Raw genomic sequence first — 20,456 nt, forward strand, 5'->3', positions numbered from 1 at the left:
TGACAAATATCTTTAATTAGATGGGAAGTCTAATACATGGAGTATTAGGCTTGGACAGTTGCTGCTGTCAGCCAAAAAGAAAGAAGTGGCCACTTTCTATGAAACTTTGAGAACTGTTCGAGCAGAACAGATAGTTCCTCTTTCAGCAGCAAGTTTTGAAAGGGGCTCCTACCAACGAGGATATGAATATATTATTAGGTATATTTTTAATATGTTTAATAACTGAAGCTGTTAAATAATTTTTCTGCATATTTTTCCAAAAACTAATGTTGGGTTGTTGTTTTAATGTACTTTTGATATACAGTACTTTTTTTCTTACCTATCTTTCTTCTGACCTGAGGGAAGCTTGCCTTAAATTCAACAGTGAGTTTTTAAAATAGTTATGGGACAAAAAAACGATTGGGTCATATTTGCAGTAAAACATCAGATATATAAATAAAAATAATGAATTTGAAAATTTGTGATTCTCTTGTCTTGGGCAAGTCTGTATAAACAGTTAAAAGTTGAGATTTCTGATGAATTAGTGTTGTGAAGCTTCCCCATTGTGCAGACTGGGAATAGCAGGGAATGTATGCAGTATAGTGTATATTGTGTATTTTGAGTGTTCAAAATATCCTTGAATATATTATCTGGATAATTCGTATAACAGTATGATTAATCCATTTTTCTGTTCATGGAGTTGTCGTCTTTGGGGCACACATCTAGAGCAGAGATTTGAATCATCTGTTTCATAGTTGGCAGCACTAGATTCAGCAGGGAACTTCAGGATGTCTAAACCAGCCTTTCTCAACCTTTTGACCCTGGACGAACTCTTGAAATATTTTTCAGGCCTCGGGGAACCCCTGTACATTCAGGCGCACATATAGGCCAGAAGTTACAAAATTATTATATTTGTTTTATGCATAGGCCTTTATATATGCATTAACAGTGTTCTTAAACTAAAAATAAAGAATGAAACTTACCTCTTAAATGTGAAGTTGCCTGAATTTGAAATGATTTTTTAAATAAATCATGATTAAAATACCACATACCCTGAGAAACCTGGTCTAGACACATCAATAGTTCTCTGAAAAATACAATTGCCAGAATGACCTCTTCTTAATCTTAAAAAAAATAGGAAAGTATGTGGCATTTTAATGTCATTTTTTCCCATTAAAGTATTTTTTTAAAAGAGGAAGGGAACTATCCTTGTATACACTGAAATGGCAGTATGGTAAAATTACAAGGCAAACTCTAATGTCTATAGCTATCACAATTGCTGTTTTAATAGATAAATGTTCTTAAATCATAGGTTACATATGCTTTGTGAGCTGGAGCACAGTGTTGGATCCCTGCTTCAAAAACCTGATAATTATTATGGTAAAGATTCTTTGAACTGGCATGCTCGTTTAGAAATGACACAGAACTCATACAGAGCTAAAGAGCCAATCCTGGCACTTAGACGGGCTTTGCTTGGCCTCGCCAAAAGGTGAACAATGCCATGGACCTTTTTTCCTCCCTCCCTCCCTCCCTTCCTCCATTATGTGAATTGCAAATTAAAATGGACTGAAATGTAACTGTAGTTATTAAAGGGAAGTATCAGTACCAATTCCTTTTATAAAACAAAAGCAAAATTGTATTTTCTAAAAAGAGCTCAGAAGGGTTACATGATCCTGGTATTGCAACAGTTTTGTGGAATGATACTTTCGATAATAGATAGCAAACTTCATAGCTGACTGGAGATTTAGATACAGGTTTGCTATCAGATTGGCTTTCCCAGCTATATTTAGTTCATATGCTTTAATCCTTTAAAATTGTGTAAGTAGGTATACTACGTTAACACATCCTGCAGTACACAAATTTGTCAGCATCAGAGAGCCAGTTTGGTGTGGGGACTAAGGTACTAAGTTTTAGGCCTCTCGAAGGGATGAACGCTGGGTGACTTTGCGCTAGTCACTCTCTCAGCCCAATCCACCTCACAGAGCTGTTTTGGGCAAAATGAGTAAGAACATTGGGTATGTACACTGCTTTGAGCCGACAAAAAATAAAAGTGAGGGAAAGTATAATAATAAATAAAATCTGTGAGATACAGAAACAGCTGTCCAGTGTCTAAATGTGCCAGAATCTGTACTGTTTTTCGTAATTTATGGATGCTTTTATTATAACATAAGAACATCTTACTAGAAGAAACCAAGGGCCTATCTAATCTGGCAGTTGTTTTGCCATCTTGGCCAGCCATGCCTGTGGAAAACAAATGAACAGGTTACATAAGATTTCATTTGTTGTTTCTCTCCAGCAACTGGGAACTTTCTGTGATTCTATTCTAATACCCTTTTAAAGCCATCTAAATTGATGGCAGTGAATGAAACCATGCTGTTTTATGAATCATGAGAATTAAAGAGAAGAATATTCCAGTCAACTATTAGTATACAACCCCGTCATTTACTTAATGTTAATGGAAGCTTGAAAGAAAGTGAAAATAAAATAAGAAATATTACATAAAATGCAATTAAACCAAAACCATATGCTCTTAGTTGGATTGTCAAGCATACTGAGTTCACCTTAATGCCTATTGAAACAAAGCTGTGCATAATACTCTAAATTAGTTGGTTAAGGTCCCACCTGTTTCACAGGGATGGCACTATTATATAGAAGGTCATGTTAACATAAATAATATCGCAAGCTAAGTAGATTCCTGATGAATAGCTCATATGGGAGACTACAAAAGAGTCACATTTGTAGTGCTGTTATTTTAACACATTAGTTTGAATTAGTCCCTAAACTAATAGATGCAAAATATCTGAAGACCGTATAGTTGTATCTATGTAGAATTTGTTATTTGGCACATGTTATGGAGTATCATAAGTGTCTCACTGTAGTTTTGACAATGTATATTCCTACAGAGAGGATTATAGTGAGCAAATGGGAGAATGTTGGCTCCAAAGTGCCAGAGTAGCTCGTAAAGCTGGTCATCACCAAACGGCTTATAATGCTCTCCTCAATGCTGGAGAATCCAAATTATCTGAACTTTATGTGGAAAGAGCAAAGTGGCTGTGGTCTAAGGTAAATATAAAATGTGACTCCCTCTATATTTTAATTTTCAGCATATAATATTGGGCAACATTTAAGTTTGTTCATCCTGATCCAAATGAAATGTACTCAGAAAAAATATTTTGTACTGTTGAATATTACAGTTTAAAGGTTGTTCTCTAAGGCAAAAATAGTATTTAAATAGACTTTAAAAAGTGGCAGTGTTCCTTGTTTTGATATAATTTTATTAAGGATTTTGGTTAGAATAGTAAAATCTAATACAAACTAAACTTAAAGAAAGAGAAGAGAATGAAACAAACAATAAAAGGTGCAAGGAGAAAGAAAAAAGAAAAAAGTAAGAATATAATAAAGAAGAGAAATAGATAAAGAAGTGATTTCCAACCTTCATCACAGCAAGTATAAACAAATTTAGTGACTCTTTACCCCCTCTGAGGTTGTTGTTGTTGTTTATTCGTTCAGTCGCTTCCAACTCTTTGTGACTTCATGGACCAGCCCACGCCAGAGCTTCCTGTCGGTCGTCAACACCCCCAGCTCCCCCAGGGACGAATCCATCACCTCTAGAATATCATCCATCCACCTTGCACTTGGTCAGCCCCCCTTCCTTTTGCCCTCCACTCTCCCTAGCATCAGCATCTTCTCCAGGGTGTCCTGTCTTTTCATTATGTGGCCAAAGCATTTCAGTTTTGCCTTTAATATCGTTCCCTCAAGTGAGCAGTCTGGCTTTATTTCCTGGAGTATGGACTGGTTTGATCTTCCTGCAGTCCAAGGCACTCTCAGAATTTTCCTCCAACACCACAGTTCAAAAGCATCTATCTTCCTTCTCTCAGCCTTCCTTATGGTCCAGCTCTCACAGCCATATGTTACTACGAGGATCACCATTGCTTTAACTATGCGGACCTTTGTTGTCAGTATGATGTCTCTGCTCTTAACTATTTTATCGAGATTTGTCATTGCTCTTCTCCCAAGGATTAAGCGTCTTCTGAGTTCCTGACTGCAGTCAGCATCTGCAGTAATCTTCGCACCTAGAAATACAAAGTCTTTCACTGCTTCTACATTTTCTCCCTCTATTTGCCAGTTATCAATCAAGCTGGTTGCCATAATCTTGGTTTTTTTGAGGTTTAGCTGCAAGTCAGCTTTTGCACTTTCTTCTTTCACCATCATAAGGCTCCTCAGTTCCTCTTCACTTTCAGCCATCAAAGTGGTATCATCTGCATATCTGAGATCCCTCTGAGGTTACAAACAATTATCTCTTCATCCCATATCCCATCCCTTATCTATAGATAAATCCATAAAGCATCATCTTTTTAGTCCTGGTATAAGCAGGAAGTCCATAAAAGGTTACCTGAAGTAACAACATATCTTGTTTTAACCTTGATTAAATAAACCAACTCTATATTCCTTCCTTTTACTTCTAACAGTCTTGATCTTTAGATTATTCAGATATTGTTGCAGGATTTGATTTCTCTTGATTTCTTCTTTGTTCCATCACACAGAGTTCTTCAAGGCTTTATCAAGCCTCCCCCCCCCATTTTAAATCTAATAGGGAAAAAATTGTCCAGATCACTCTCTTGGTTTATCATTTGTATTTCCCTTTTGAATTTTAAAACATCAGCCAATTTCTTTTGTAGATCCAATGAAATATCCTCTTCCAAGTCATTATACTGGCTTGTCAGTTGTCAATTTACTTTTGATACCATCTCTATCAGGTCAGATAAAATTTGTTCTACATCTGTCATTTCTTCAATAACATCTTTTGGACATAGTCTATCCATAGAAGCAGACATCTTTACTGACATTATTGATATTGTGGCTACTAATTTATGACTCCATTCTTCAAAAGTCTCCTTCAGTATTTTCATTGTTATAACATTTTATATATGCGCACACACACACACACACACACATACAGACACACATACAGACACACAAACACACTTACTTACCTGATTATATACCTTACACTCAAGCCATAACTTTTTTAAATCTTAAGATTGTATCTACTTTATTTGGCCCTCTGAAGTAGTAAGAATGCAAGAGTAATAGTATTTGTGCTGTCAATAGAAAAGAGAATATCGGCATTCCCTTTTCAATGGAAGAAGTTGTTTGTCCAGTAAGAACTGCAATGACATGAAAGTGATGAAACATACGGTGTCACAATACAAGTCCTGGCCTTTCAAACTAGGATGTCTGACACAAGCACATAAGTCATGTAGTTTCACACGTTTTGTTATTTGCCCCTGCTCCTTTGGCAGATGCCTCTGGTTGTGTGCTTAAAAAATTGATTTTTATATAGTATGTGATTAATATAAATGCCATCTATAACTGTCTGTATCATGATATATTGATAAACCTTCTGTAATAAAATTAGTAAAATGAATGCTAACTTTTTTTTTTTTTTGCTCCTTTTCAGGGTGAAGCTCATCAGGGTCTTATCATTCTTCAAAAGGGAGTTGAGTTATGTTTTCCAGATAGTCAAGAATTGTGTGATACTAAAAGCAAGCTAATTCATGGGCAGGCCCTGTTGTTGGTGGGCAGATTTATGGAAGAAACAGCCAACTTTGAGAGTAATGCAGTAATGAAAAAATACAAGGTAAACACTAAAAGTGCAACATTTAAATAATATAATTTTAAAACTTCAAGCTAGACTACTTTTGTTCATATCAGCTTTCTTTTGGGCCAATCTACATATCCTGGTTTTTTATTTTTCTCTTTTAGGATTGTATGTTACTTTGGAAAGGCATAACCCTAGAAGGAGCTTATAAATTCCTGAAATAATTAACTCATGCAAGTAAATTTTAATTATAATTATAAATAAACCTCTTACCCCTTTTTTTCCCCAGGATGTCACCACTTGCTTGCCAGAATGGGAGAATGGGCACTTTTATCTTGCTAAATACTATGATAAAGTGATGCCTACGGTAACAGAGAACAAGATGGAAAAGCAGGGAGACCTGATTAAATACATCGTTATTCATTTTGGAAGGTTAGTTCAATAAATGCATATAGCGATCTTTGCTTATGTACATTTATTTGTTCCTCATTTCCTTCTTTCAGATATTCTAGATATTGATATTCATATTGTGGATGGCTAGAACTGTGCCAGTTTAAGAGTGAGGGAACTATGTTCATCTCTATGCTGTTGAATGCCAACATCAGTGCATGGCCAGTGGTCATAGGCCAACAACAAAATAGTTCTGATTTAAAGAGCAATTTGGATGTTTTAACATTTTTATTTAAATTAATAAGTAAGGGAAAAAAGCTTTAAAAAAGCATAATGAAGCAGAAATCCTTTCCAAAAAGGGTACATTAAAAAACCACATTGTATGACAGTTTATATAAATACAGTTATAATCTTAGATAGGGGTAACATATTTTAAATATCCAAAGTCAGATGTAAAAAATGCTGATTCTTATAAACTATACCAATAAAATAGCAATTTTATACTATTGCACTTTTCCCTGTTATTGGAACATGTTGTATAAACTCTAATTTTAAAACTCTAGTGTGAGATAAAGTAAAACAAACCACAGAAGAAAATGGGACATAGATGAAATACACATTTTACAAGTTGGTATTTTAATTTCAGATCTTTGTATTTTGGAAACCAATTCATATACCAGTCAATGCCAAGAATGTTGTCTTTGTGGCTAGACTTTGGAGCAAAAGCATATGAATACGAGAAAGGTAAGACATGAAAAAGTACTGCATTGGGTCTCAGATGATATATAGGTGTGCGTGAACTACTGATTGGGTCATGTGAAGTGTATGTGTGGTAGCTAAGTGTGAATATGTAAGAAAGAGTAAGAGTGTGGGGTGCTTGTGTATGAGAAAGAGAGAGCGAATAACACATGTGCTAGTTAAATAGGCAGCTACCAAGTATGGCCACAGCTAATCTAATCCAGATCTAAAAAGGGAGGTATATTCTTTTTCTGTCCATTTTTAATATGTTTTGGTCTATCTTAGACATGTTGATTAAAAATGCAGTGTTACAGTTATTAAAGAAGAACTCTATTGGATAAGATGGTATTTTCTGCAACTCAGGGAAATTATTTGTATGAAATTAAGTTATTCCACACAGGGATATGGCTGGAGAAAATGTGGGTGTTCTGTTCTTGTGGGTGTTCACACAGATTTGCAACACACAGCTGCAAAATAAAAGACAAAGAAAGGTGATTGTTTAAATGTAGATATAAAAAGAGGCATTTGGGAGTCTATTTGGTTTGGAATTGTGTATATGCTTCTTTTTCCCATGAAATAAGACACTGATGTGCATTGCTTTGTCTAGCTGGTCGCCATGATCGTGCACAAATGAAAAATGACTTGGCTAAAATCAACAAAGTGATTACAGAGCATACACAAGTCTTGGCTCCTTATCAGTTTTTGACAGCTTTCTCTCAGCTGATTTCCCGAATCTGCCATTCACATGATGAAGTTTTCCTTGTTCTTATGGCAATCATTGCTAAGGTTTTTCTAGCCTACCCTCAACAAGCTATGTGGATGATGGCTGCTGTATCTAAGGTAACTTCATAAATGTAGTTCCATTTTTGTTTTAGCTAAAAGTTCCCCCTGCAGACAATACTAAAACAATTCAACTTTTGCACTTGTAGAGATGTTGCTTCCTTGAAATGTTCCACGTGAGCAGCAGGTTTATGTGTATCCCAGGTATTGGATCAAGGATATTATTATTATTTTTTTATTTATTTATTTATTTATTTATTTATCATATTTTTATCACCACCCATCTCCCCCACATGGGGGAGTAATAATCTATAAGTACTTATAGATTATTAATACTACTAAATATTATTACTTATAGATTATTAATACTATTATTCCAGTAGTACTATAAATACTACTGGGCTAATCTATAAATATTTATCCAGGATGAGTAAAGAAACTCATGTAATTATGATGTTCTTTGTTTTCAATAGCCCTCTGCAGGTGTTGAACCTACGCACGTAAAAAGTGTAGTGGGAGTGAAGGTGTTTACGTAACAGCCTGCTTGTCTGCCACAGTGTTCCCTCAAGGGGCCCACTTCTGAACTGAGATAAATAGCTATGAGGAAAAAAGAGCTGCTCAGTTGTTGTGCCTCTATCTATCTATCTATCTATCTATCTATCTATCTATCTATCTATCTATCTAATCTATCTAATCTATCTATCTATCTATCTAATCTATCTATCTATCTATCTATCTATCTGGTGTGAGACTCACCTGAGATTTACATTAATGCTTTTTAGGTTCCAGGCAAAGATATTTTCTTCGTCAGGCTTTTAACTTCTCCTTAACTTACTTTGGAAGGGGACGCGGTGGCGCTGCGGGTTAAACCGCTGAGCTGCCGATCGGAAGGTCGGCGGTTCGAAACCGCGCGGCGGGGTGAGCTCCCGTTGCTAGTCCCAGCTCCTGCACACCAAGCAGTTCGAAAACATGCAAATGTGAGTAGATTAATTGGTACTGCTTCGGCGGGAAGGTAACGGCGTTCCGTGCAGTCATGCTGGCCACATGACCCGGAAGTGTCCCTAGGGACAACGCCGGCTCCAAGGCTTTGAAACGGAGATGAGCACCGCCCCCTAGAGTCGGACTCGACTGGACTTTACGTCAAGGGAAACCTTTACCCTTTACTAACTTACTTTGATGCAATTGTTCTTGTTGTAATTTGTGTGTGTAATATTGTGTGTTATTGTCAATTGCTCTGGAATTTTTGATCTGAAGTATGACATTGAAGTAATTGAACTTTTTGCAGTCATCCTATCCAATGCGGGCAACCAGATGCAAAGAAATCTTAAATAAAGCTATTAATATGAAGGCATCTTTGGGCAAGTTTATTGTGGATGCAGCTCGTCTGACTGATAAACTCCTAGAACTTTGTAACAAATCGGTAAAACATATTCTGCAGAAAAACTATTTCGTTTTCTATCATTTGGCATTCCTGATAGATTAAAAATGTTTATTTTGTGAAATTAGATTATTCATTCTAGTGTGTTCTTTATTATAATCTATAAATAAGCTACAATCTTTGTTAAATGGGACAATAAAATGTAAAGGATCGGATTTAGACTTGTTCATGGCATGGATTTCAGTGGATTTGAAAATATAGCCAAATTAGGATTTGTTGAGTTAAATCTAGACTAAATCTAAACTAAGACCATCAACATAATTGCTGTTATATGTGCTTTAGGTAATTAAAAGAGACAACGATTGGCCACTTATAATGAAAGCATATTGTGGTATCCAACTAGTGTTCTTGCACTTACAAAGGGAATTACCAAAAGAATGATGAGCAGAGATTTTTCAGTGCAATCTTTTCCCTTCCTGCAAAGTCCAAAATTTTCTGAAACAGATTTTGTGATTTTTCTAAATTCTGGATTTTTTTGAAGTGCAATTAAAATATGAGCACAGTTGTTACCTATTGCTTCACCAAAAATGTGTCCTTTTTCCTATCAAAAAATGGCATAATTGCCTGCATCCCAAACTTTCATCCTCATAACCAATAATGATATTACTTTTGTTTTTCATGCTCCCATAAGTTAAAAGATTAAAGTGTCAGATATAAAGTCTTCTCTCTTAACAATTTAACTAAACACTTCTGTTGTTCTGAAGCATACCAAGTATTGATACATAAAATTCTAGTGCAAAATAAATTGCCTGTTTTGTTGTAATTGCCTTCATTTGGTTTTAAGATCCTTCTGTAACCCTGGGACATCATTTTATTTTTTCCCACCTTTCTAAATAATGATCCCCTCTTCTTTTCTGGCTAACTTCTTGACAGTCATCACCATCATGCTACTATAATAGGTTAATGGCCATGTTTATGCACAAAGGTTTGTAGCTGACTGAGAGACCTAGTAAAGGAATAGGACCAGATGTTTTTATTCTTCAGTAATTTGCCTTAATTAGGTCAGATTTAGGTTTATTATACACCTATACAATAGCGGGACGCGGTGGCGCTGCGGGTTAAACCGCTGAGCTGTCGATCGGAAGGTCGGCGGTTCGAAACCGCGCGGCGGGGTGAGCTCCCGTTGCTCGTCCCAGCTCCTGCACACCAAGCAGTTCGAAAACATGCAAATGTGAGTAGATCAATTGGTACCGCTTCGGCGGGAAGGTAACGGCGTTCCGAGTCGTCATGCTGGCCACATGACCCGGAAGTGTCTATGACAACGCCGGCTCCAAGGCTTTGAAACGGAGATGAGCACCGCCCCCTAGAGTCGGACACGACTGGACTTTACGTCAAGGGAAACCTTTACCTTTACCTTATACAATAGTTAGTTCCTGGATTCATCTAAAGACTATCAGGGATGATTTATCCAGGACAATATGACATAGAGTCGGGGAGAAGGGATAATGGCTGAAAATTGTGCCCCCTTCCCATTGATAAACACATTTTTATCAGCTGAGGGACACTAGTTGGATATCAGTAATTTATTATCAAGAGGTCGGAACACTTGGAACATTTTTAATAGATTTGTTCAAGTTTATTACTATATTATTATATTCAGGTTAATTCAGCACTATGGGATTGAAATTAGATCCTGGATTAAGGAAGGATGAGCTTGATAAAAGTGTATCAACATTAAAATTGCATTAAAAAGCAAGATAATTGTATATTTTAATACTTGCATTTAATTACTATTTTTAACCTTTTTTTCAGGTTGATGGAAACACCTCCACTTTAAGCATGGCTATTCATTTCAAAAATCTCAAGAGGCTGGTAGAAGACCAAACATTTAGTCAGATTCTTATTCCTTTGCAATCTGTAATGATACCAACCCTCCCTTCAGTTCCTGGAACACATTCCAATCATGATCCATTTCCTGGATGTTGGGCTTACATTAAAAGTTTTGGTGATACAGTTAGTGTCTATTAATCCTTATTTGTTCATTTGTTTGTTCAATTTATATAGCCACGCATCTCACAAATGTGACTCTGGGCAGCTCACAACAATTAAAACTATCAAGAATAATACATTCAAATAAAAGCATCAAAAGTGCAAAGGCATACTAAAACCATATTAAAACACAAAAACATAATCACAGTCCACAGCGGAGTACAATCCATCACATTCAGTACAACCAAGGAGCAAGCTCTACGCTACAGCTGGATCCCCAAGTGTGATGGCAAAGCCGTGTCTTCAGAGCCTTGCAAAAGACCAGCAGGATTCGGGCCAACCTAAGCTCCAGGGGGATGATGTTCCAAAAGGCAGGCACCATGGTAGAAAAGGCTCTTAAGCTTGCATTTTTATACCCTGGCCTAAATTTACTTTCCAAAACAAATAATTTTTCTCTTGGTTTCCAAAGTGAAATGGAAAAAGGAAATCAAGTTTTTAAAAGAAATTATTTCTTAGCTTTATATCCTGCCTTTTCTTCAGGACCTCAAAGCAGCATTTTTTCCTCACAGTAGCAAGAACCTTATGAGGTATGTTGGCTGAGACAGTGTGAACAAACTGTGCTTCTCTTTCTGTAGGTTGAAATCCTTCCATCTCTTCAGAAGCCCAAGAAGATTACTTTAAAAGGTTCAGATGGGAAATCCTATATCATGATGTGTAAGCCGAAAGATGATCTTAGAAAAGACTGTCGACTCATGGAGTTCAATTCCCTCATAAATAAGGTTAACTTCTAAACATGTTTCTGAACATGTTGCAAACCTGGCTGCTGACAGTTCATCAAATGTTTTCTTAGCATCAGACTTATCAGTGAGAATGTTTGTATATAATGGTTAACCAGAACTGATTAACACAAATATGCTTGCTTGCAGTTCCTCTTACTGCCCTACTCTAAGCATTGTGGCTTGTAAATCACCCATGGCTTGTTTGCTGTTAAATATGTTGGCTGTATTCAGGGAAGAGACTTTTTGCCAGAGCCCATAAACTAACACATAGCATGCTTTTGTAATCTTCTTCCTAGACCACTACTTCATGCTTCTCTGACGACTCCCCAAATTATAATTTACTTTTCCACTACTTGGAGTCTTCATTTTTAACACACATAAAATGTGTGCATAAAATGATAATAAGGATCTATGTGCTGGATCCAGCCCACTGTCAGAATCAAGAGAATAGTACAGCTAATAATTAGTTTAAATGCAGTACTAAGTATATGGTGGCATTGTATTAACCTGGTGGCATTGTATTAATTTCCATATTGCCATATTAATGTTGCCAATGTAGCTGTTGATTGCCAGTTTTAATATGCCTTCTATACACGACCATAAAGAAAGGAGAGTGATGGAAATTTAAAACATGTGTAAAAGAGCTGAGGAGGTTTTCTGGTTTTAATCAAGCCTGATTTATTACATCCACTGGTGGTCTACTTTCTAAAAATTATAACATAATGTTCTTTATAAAAAGCTGATTTTGAATATAAATATCAGCAAAACTTTTTTAACTTTTTATATAGTGGTACTAATGGTATTAGTAAAACATGTTTAAAAACATGTTTTTAAAATCTAGTCAGATATATGCAAGGCTTTTTATATGCTTAAAAGGAGCCCATGTTATTTGTCCTTCTCTATTTACCAAGTCATTTTGGTTCATGTTTGCCAAATTTTGAACAAACGGGAAGTGTTTTTGTTTGACAAAAGATTAAATTCTTTTGTCAAAATAACTATGCTTCTCTTAAAATTATTTTTGTAATTCTGTTTTAAGTGCTTTGATGGTCTTGGCAAGCAGAAATATTGTATATAAAACTTTTAATAATATTGGATTGTGCATAATTTTAACTCCCTGAATCTTCTGTAAGGGATCTTTTTTGTAGGGAAATGAAGAAAGCTATTGATGTCTGTGTATATATAGTGTTTCTGAAAATGCAAACCTTTAATTTTAGATTACAAGAGACAGAGAATTGAAATGAAAATTAAAGGTACTGTTTTACATTAATCTTATGAAGGATGGCATGTTTCTACCATAGTGCTTAAGAAAGGATGCAGAGTCACGAAGACGAGAACTCCACATCCGAACCTATGCTGTCATTCCCCTGAACGAGGAATGTGGAATCATTGAATGGGTGAACAACACTGCTGGTTTGCGAAATATCCTCATCAAATTATACAAAGAAAAAGGTAAAATAATAATGATGTAATCTTCAAAAAGTGTGGGTGGAATGGCAAAGCAGGGGATAGAGAAGGAGGAATAGCGAATGCAGCATGATTCTTTGCAATGCTCCACCAACTGTTACTGGTCATATTTGCCATAGAATATGCAGCATAATCTGTTAGTTTTTCTTTTACAGGCATCTACATGACTGGTAAAGAGCTACGTCAGTGTATCATTCCAAAGACAGCACCTTTATCTGAAAAGTTAAAAGTTTACAAAGAAACTCTGCTTCCTCGGCATCCTCCAATTTTTTATGAGTGGTTTCTGAGAAAATTCCCTGATCCTACCTCATGGTCAGTCTTTTTTCCCCCCAGTCATTAGGAGTTGGGCGGCATGCAAATTTAATAAATAAATAAATAATGCTGTTCTAGTTACACTGCAATAACATCTAGAATTTAAAAAGAAAATCTGATTACCTTCATAATTTTACTAATTCAAAGACTTTAGTAATCTTCATAAAGTATACATTTTTCATGTTCCTGCTGAATGCACAAACTATCATGCAACCAACAGTTACTACAAAATGATCAAAGCATCTCTAAAGCATCTTGATCTTTCTTTTTTCTCTAGGTACAGCAGCAGATCAGCCTATTGTCGTTCCACTGCAGTTATGTCGATGGTTGGGTACATACTGGGTCTTGGGGACCGTCATGGAGAAAATATTCTGTTTGATTCTCTAACAGGTGAATGTGTGCATGTAGATTTCAACTGTCTGTTTAATAAGGTAAGCAGCTAACTATTAAATTTGCTTTTCTTTTAGGTAAAAATATTTTTTATTCCAAAGTATGTTGGCAAAACAATTACATCTGGGTGAATTGCAGTTACACCTATCTGAAGTACTCCTACCATTTTCCCAAGCAAGATTAACTTCCAGTCTTTGCAAACCACACTTCCAATATATATTAAAAAATGTTTTTTAACTTCCAAAATGAATCAATACATAAAGCACAGTCACTTCATTTGTTTAAATATATTTTGAGACTGCCTTTAAGAGTAAAAAGCATCCCAAAGCATTCTACTACTAGGGGTGTGCTTCAGTGGGAAGAATGTTTTGTTTGGAACCCAGAACAAAATCATTTTGTTCTGGAGGATCTACCAAATTATTTGGAACCACCCACATTTAACAGAAGCAAAAACTAGAAATCGTTAGCTATTTCAGGTTCTCAACAAAACAAACTCTGGATGAGATGAGTGGGCCAAGGTGGGTACATATAATCTCTGCCCCATCTCCCCCTCACCAGCTCCTGGAAGACTTTATCCACCCAACTCTCCAACCACACCATTCTCCCAGCATTTTCCCCTCTCTCTCCCTTCCCTGAGCTTCTGATGCCAATGTCCTGACATGAGCTTATCCCATTGGCCTGCGTAGCCTTTTATTTTTCCAGCATCTTTCATCCTTCCCTTCAGCCACCACTGCTGCTGAAGTCCCAGCATGTCATATTCAACTGGCCCACCTTACCTCCCCTGAAGTGCCAGTGTCCTACAGCAACACATTACATCACATCAGGTTGCCCGCCTCTAATTTTCCATCCCTTCATTCAGCTGCCAATGTCTCAAAGTAGCATACTGCACTGTCCCCCAATCTTTTGAGCATCTTCCTTCTTTCCCTTCCTTATCTCTCCTCAGCTGCCAGTGTCCTCCCTCATAATTGTCAAACCTCTTCTGTGTGGATCAGAACTACCCTGTTTAGTTCCATGCTCAGACCAAAAGACCTGAAACATTTGTTTTGATGTAGCCATGAACCATTCAAAAAAGCTGTTCCATGCACTGAATATTTTGCACATCCCTGCCCACAGTAATGAAGCCACAAATACATGTTTTGTTTTTGCTTTTATATTGCATTTAACATTAGTTCACAACGAAATGTAATCGGTTTGTATACACAAACACCAAAGTAAATTGGAAAGGAGTGAAATATGCTGTATTAACATTACAGTTGAGAGCCAGTTTGGTGTAGTGGCTAAGGCACTGGGCTAGAAGCAGGGAGACCGTGAGTTCTAGTCCTGCCTTAGGCATAAAGCCAGCTGGGTGACCTTGGGCCGGTCACTCTCTTTCAGCCTTAACCCTAACCCTAACTCTAGGAAGAAGGCAACGGCAAAACAATTCCAAAAGTCTTGCCAGGAAAACTGCAGGGACTTGTCCAGGTAGTCTCCAATAATTGGATACGTTGAATGGATTTTAAAAAAGCAAAACATTACAATAGTATAACCTAAATAAGATTTCTTAGAATTGTATAATATAAGCAATATAAGATTCTACTGCATTTCATTTTGAGAGAAGCATGAGTTGCTGAACTTATTATTCTCATATTCATTTAAAGGGAGAAACGTTTGATTTTCCGGAAATTGTTCCATTTCGCCTTACTCATAATATGGTCAATGGGATGGGTCCAATGGGCACAGAAGGCCTCTTCAGGAGAGCTTGTGAAGTTACCTTGAGACTTATGCGTAACCAGAGAGAACCACTCATGAGGTAGAGAGTGTTCTTCAAGCAGGGTGGGGGAATGTGCGTAAAATCATTAGATTTAAACAATCATTTCAACTTCAAAAGGTCATTGATGTAGTCATGCTACATTGCATAAATATGCCCTGTAATTTTGAATGGGTAGTGCTGTATTACATGTTCTTTTCTTTTTCTCTGTTTCTGTGACTCAGGGGATCAGACCAAACAGGATAGTCATGCAATTATAAATCAATTCTGCTTATAGTAAGAGAGAGCCACACAGAATTATTTTGTGATGATCTCTTCTGGAGTTCCTCATGGTACTTCCCAGACAAGAGTTGGAAAATGTTTTGCAGTGGGAAAACGGAAATAGATAAAACTCTAGTCACAGACTTTCAGCTCAGAAACAATGCACTTATTATTTCCTCATTAAGGCTCTTATAGAAACCTAGAAATAATAATAACATTGTTGTTGTTATTGTTGTTGTTATTTTATAATATGCTACTCTACTCCAAGGAACTCTGGGCAGTAACTGAATCTAATGAGACTTATTACAACAAATGCAACTAAAAATATTTTCTTCCCTCCCTCCCAACTCTAGCGTTTTGAAGACTTTTCTCCACGATCCTCTTGTGGAGTGGAGTAAACCAGTTAGAGGCAATACAAAAAACTTAGTAAATGAAACCGGAGAAATTGTCAATGAAAAGGTAAGCTAGTAAAACTCAGGGTAAATAACAAGACAGACTATTTTTGTGAAGCAAAAATTCAAACTTTGTCCCAAGCAAGTAAGCAAATAAAACTGGCGATTACAAAATTAAGCAACATAACCTTGCTTAGAATATAACTGAATTCATTCAAGTAGAGCAACCATAAGAGGAACAGATAAGTACAAAAGTTGGAAACTTTGACCTCTTTGCTTTTCATCAGCTCACCTATTACGTACTGATAAGTGTTAGCAGTGTTTAATTTTTTTTATAAGTTTTTCATTCACTAATAGCAAATGGTATTCAGAAATATTTATTTTTATGATACTCATTAATTTTTAGGATATATATGGAAGCAATAATTACAAAACTTGCTGGTCTCATTTAAACTTTATACAGTATATTTTTAATGTTTTTTTTTAAAAAAAAATCAAAATATACCTATAGGGGGTTTTTTAGTTTTGATTTTTTTGGGGCCATCAAGTCACTGTTGACTCTGGCGACTGTTTGTGTCCTAACAGTCAGAAATCACGCTGAGACGAGGAGTAGGTCTCTAGTGTTTATTACTGCTACATTAAACAGAATCCTAACAAACTGAAGAAGCGTGGGAAAAACCCAGACAGATAAACCCCGAAAGTTAGGGCGGGTCTGATCTGTGTCTCTTTGAATGGCTGCTTAATTCCTCAGTACTACTCATGCATTTTCCCCCCTGGATAGAGGCCCCCTCCTGCTCACCATCAGTACTCATGACAGCCTGGACTAATCCCTGCAGTTTTCTTGGCAAGATTTCAGAAGTGGTTTGCCATTGCCTGCTTCCTTGAGCAGAATGGGTACGACTTGCCCAAGGTCACCCAGCTGGCTTCGTGCCTAAGGTGGAACTAGAACTCACGGTCCCCAGGTTTCTAGCCCAGTACCTTAACCATTACACCAAACTGTCTCTGATAAATCTAGAATCTCCCAAAGCATACTTAACGCATACCCAATCCACTGATTCTCATCAGTTTTAATGAAGAGAATTTTAAAAAACGAAGAATTCAAGATTCAGCTTGAAACATTCTTGTTTTGAAATTGACCATTTTCTTTAATGTGAATCGGTTGTGGAACTGCATCTTATTATTAATATAGAAGGCTCTTACCATAATGTATGTACTGGCTGTGATTACATTAGGCACATATTGAGTCATAGATGGGGTTGGCATGCTATGATGAACATGATTATCCAATCAACACTGGAATTCAAGGAATTATTATAGCCTTAAACAACTCTGTGTGGCTAAACTAATGGCCCCCTTGACATTATGTTTTCTGATAAGATGATGACTAACAGAGGTTTAACCAACTCTTTTGATTTCTGGGACAGAGATAAAATCCCAGAGCAGGTTGGCAAAAACTGCTGCTTTTGGAGTTCTTTCCTCTTTTTTTTCCATTTTTCTTTTCACCCCTGTACCCTTCATGGTGAGATGGAACACAAGAAGAAATAGGGGTGCATGTAAGCCTCTTCAGTCCTGTCTGCAATGGTGCTGACCCTAATTAGTCTGCTGCTGATTTTGATTTTTTTTCTAAATATATAAAACATCTGTCAGGAAGTTACAGACTCCCAGCAACATTTAAGATAATTAGGGATCTGTCAATGGTAAATACTCCCAGATTGACTGGGACATCCATAATTGTGTGCCACTGATTCACAGGGGATAAGTGTTTACTAGGTAGCTGTACTGTGTTGTGTGAACACAGCCACTATATGTGGCTGGGTTCATTCACTGTGCTAAGCCATAAAATGATTGGTTTGGTTTAATGTATTAAATGAACCCAGATTACATTGCATGGAATGTAAATTGTAATTTATGGCTTAGTGTATAGTACAAACTACTCAGTTCTAGCTAATTCAATAAATCTCCAGTAGAGATGGAAACTCAGTCTTCTGAGGGTCTGAAGGGAAGGGAAAGATAGAATTGTTACCACTAAAAATTTAGCTTCTAGTGTACTAATGGCATCCTTTTCTTATGTGGATTACTTTTTGTTTTTCAGGCCAAGACCCATGTGCAAGATATAGATCAGCGGCTGCAGGGTGTGATTAAAAATAGGAACAGGGTAAAGGGCCTACCACTGTCAATTGAAGGACACGTTCACCATCTTATTCAAGATGCAACTGACGAAAACTTGCTGTGCCAGATGTATCTTGGGTGGGCACCATATATGTGAAATGTTGTCATTTGCAATAGTTGCCATAGTTAATTTGTTAAACAAACTTTAGTAATTTCTGCCAATGAGGATCAGTTTTTCAATGTTTATATTGTGTGTAAATATTGTTTCTATTGATACAGTTGAAATTCCATTTATAGAAATTATTTCAGTAAAAATCTTTGAATACAAAATGCAAGTTACTCTGTTTATTACAGTGTTGTTTCCACATGCTCCACAATACAATAATGGGAGGTCTTTGAGCTAAGCATGTTAAGATACTGGATGTATAATAGAGTGATAGGAATACATGTAATTCAAAAATAGAGTGGAATTACATTGTACATTCCCATGCCTTTCTATCCTTACAAACCATCCTTGTTCTCACCATGTCCATGTACCACTTCACTGCCTTTTCTTCTTTAAACTGCTCACCTCTCTTGAGGGTTTCATTAACCCTATTTAGTCACAACATTTTCATTCTTCCGGTTTCTTTACTCTTCCATCACATATTTGTTTTGTGCATCTATTTCATCCATATCCTATGGGTAGGCTCCTGTTTTTCAGCATAATAAATTCAGTGAATGGAGCATATCACACCCCTTTTGTTCCACTATCAAACAGTTCTTGCTGTTAGCAAGGTTTTTTGGCCTGCATTTGGAATCTGACTTCCAGAAATTAAATCAATGTTCTGTGTCCTGTACTTTGGCACAACAGAGAACAGTTCTGTGTGACATTCTTTCAGGTATTTGAAGATTACTATCAATCCCTACTCAAGCCTTCAGTTCTCAAGGCTAAACATGCCTAGCTCCTTCAATCTGTCTTCATAAGATTTATTTTTTGTGTCCCTGAGCATCCTCACTGCCATGTCCCAAATTCATTTCAGTTTGTCTGAATCCTTAAAAGGTGGTATCCAGAGCTTGACACAATGCTTTAGATGAGATATGACCAACACAGAAGCTAACGATATTATAGTAGTCATATGCAATCAACCTTTAATAATACCATCACTAGGAGAAATCAGAGTTATGGTTAAGAAGAAATGGACAATAAGTACCTATTGCAGGCAGGTGTTACGCTTGTGTTCCCATGTGCCCTAATGCACTGTTAAGAGATCAAGTCTGAAGTACTGCACAGCTTCAGTTCCAGCTAAGCTAATTTCCTGCAGGATAATTTCATTTTTCACCCTATGTGATGGAATATGACACCATGTTACTGTACTTAAGGTATTTTAAAATCCACAACTGTATATCTAGCCATTGTCTTTCCACTGAAATAAGCCTCTGTATAGTCCTATGAAATCAGTGAAAGGGAAAAGGAAGCCAATTCTTTCTCATGCCCCATAATGTTCCTAAAGGAACATTTGTATTCAGGGGAGGAGCTCCAAGTAGTCTCTGGAAACCTTCCTGATCCACCAGATAGTTGGGGTGAGTTATCTTGATTGGCCTGCCCTCCCTGCAAAGGCTGTGGTTTTGGTTAACTTCATCATCACAGATGTACAGACAAAGGACTGATGGAGATATCCCCCAGAACCCATTTCTCATCTCCTGTCAGGTCCAGCCCAAGAACAATGAAGAGTCAGTCCATTCAAACTCCAGTTCTTTATTTGCTCACACCGTATAAATAGAATCTTGCCAGACTAAAGCTATTCTTACCTAAGGGGAAATAACCTGGGAGAGCTCTAGGGCAGGGCTATCCTGAACCTCTTCATTTTCCCACCATTGCTCCTAGACTGTGCCTCTGTTTATCTCCTCCACCTCCTTGGAATGTGCTCCCTCCTTCCTGAGAACCAGCAGCACAGCTGAAATTCACCACATCTCCAAGATAAGGACCAGGTCAAATGTGTGGCCAGCAATGTGGGTTGATCCAGTGGTAAGTTGAATCTCTGGTGTCATTGCAGTAATGAACTCCCAAGCTGCCTCCAATCTCAGAGAGGAGAGGTTAAATGAGCCAGTACCAACAGTCTGGGCAAATCCATAACCACCCCTGCAATAAGATCAAGCAGCTCAG

The 20,456-nt window shown here is 37.0% G+C and overlaps 1 protein-coding gene across 1 annotated transcript in view; it reads left to right on the forward strand.

Moving 5' to 3' along the window:
* ATR (ATR serine/threonine kinase) overlaps positions 1 to 18,640 on the forward strand; it is a 55,614-nt gene extending 36,974 nt beyond the window's left edge. Inside the window, exons 32-47 of the mRNA XM_063306644.1 lie at positions 21 to 198; positions 1,292 to 1,468; positions 2,883 to 3,042; positions 5,441 to 5,620; positions 5,871 to 6,013; positions 6,618 to 6,715; positions 7,317 to 7,549; positions 8,775 to 8,909; positions 10,680 to 10,880; positions 11,492 to 11,635; positions 12,934 to 13,084; positions 13,255 to 13,411; positions 13,689 to 13,842; positions 15,439 to 15,590; positions 16,163 to 16,268; positions 18,294 to 18,640. Coding sequence (XP_063162714.1) covers positions 21 to 198; positions 1,292 to 1,468; positions 2,883 to 3,042; positions 5,441 to 5,620; positions 5,871 to 6,013; positions 6,618 to 6,715; positions 7,317 to 7,549; positions 8,775 to 8,909; positions 10,680 to 10,880; positions 11,492 to 11,635; positions 12,934 to 13,084; positions 13,255 to 13,411; positions 13,689 to 13,842; positions 15,439 to 15,590; positions 16,163 to 16,268; positions 18,294 to 18,467 — 2,543 coding nt within the window. The 3' untranslated portion in view covers positions 18,468 to 18,640. The remainder of the gene's footprint in view (positions 1 to 20; positions 199 to 1,291; positions 1,469 to 2,882; positions 3,043 to 5,440; positions 5,621 to 5,870; positions 6,014 to 6,617; positions 6,716 to 7,316; positions 7,550 to 8,774; positions 8,910 to 10,679; positions 10,881 to 11,491; positions 11,636 to 12,933; positions 13,085 to 13,254; positions 13,412 to 13,688; positions 13,843 to 15,438; positions 15,591 to 16,162; positions 16,269 to 18,293) is intronic.
* Positions 18,641 to 20,456: the final 1,816 nt, after the last annotated feature.

This window comes from Candoia aspera, chromosome 6, assembly GCF_035149785.1.
Source record: "Candoia aspera isolate rCanAsp1 chromosome 6, rCanAsp1.hap2, whole genome shotgun sequence".
NCBI classification, from domain to species: Eukaryota; Metazoa; Chordata; class Lepidosauria; order Squamata; family Boidae; genus Candoia; species Candoia aspera.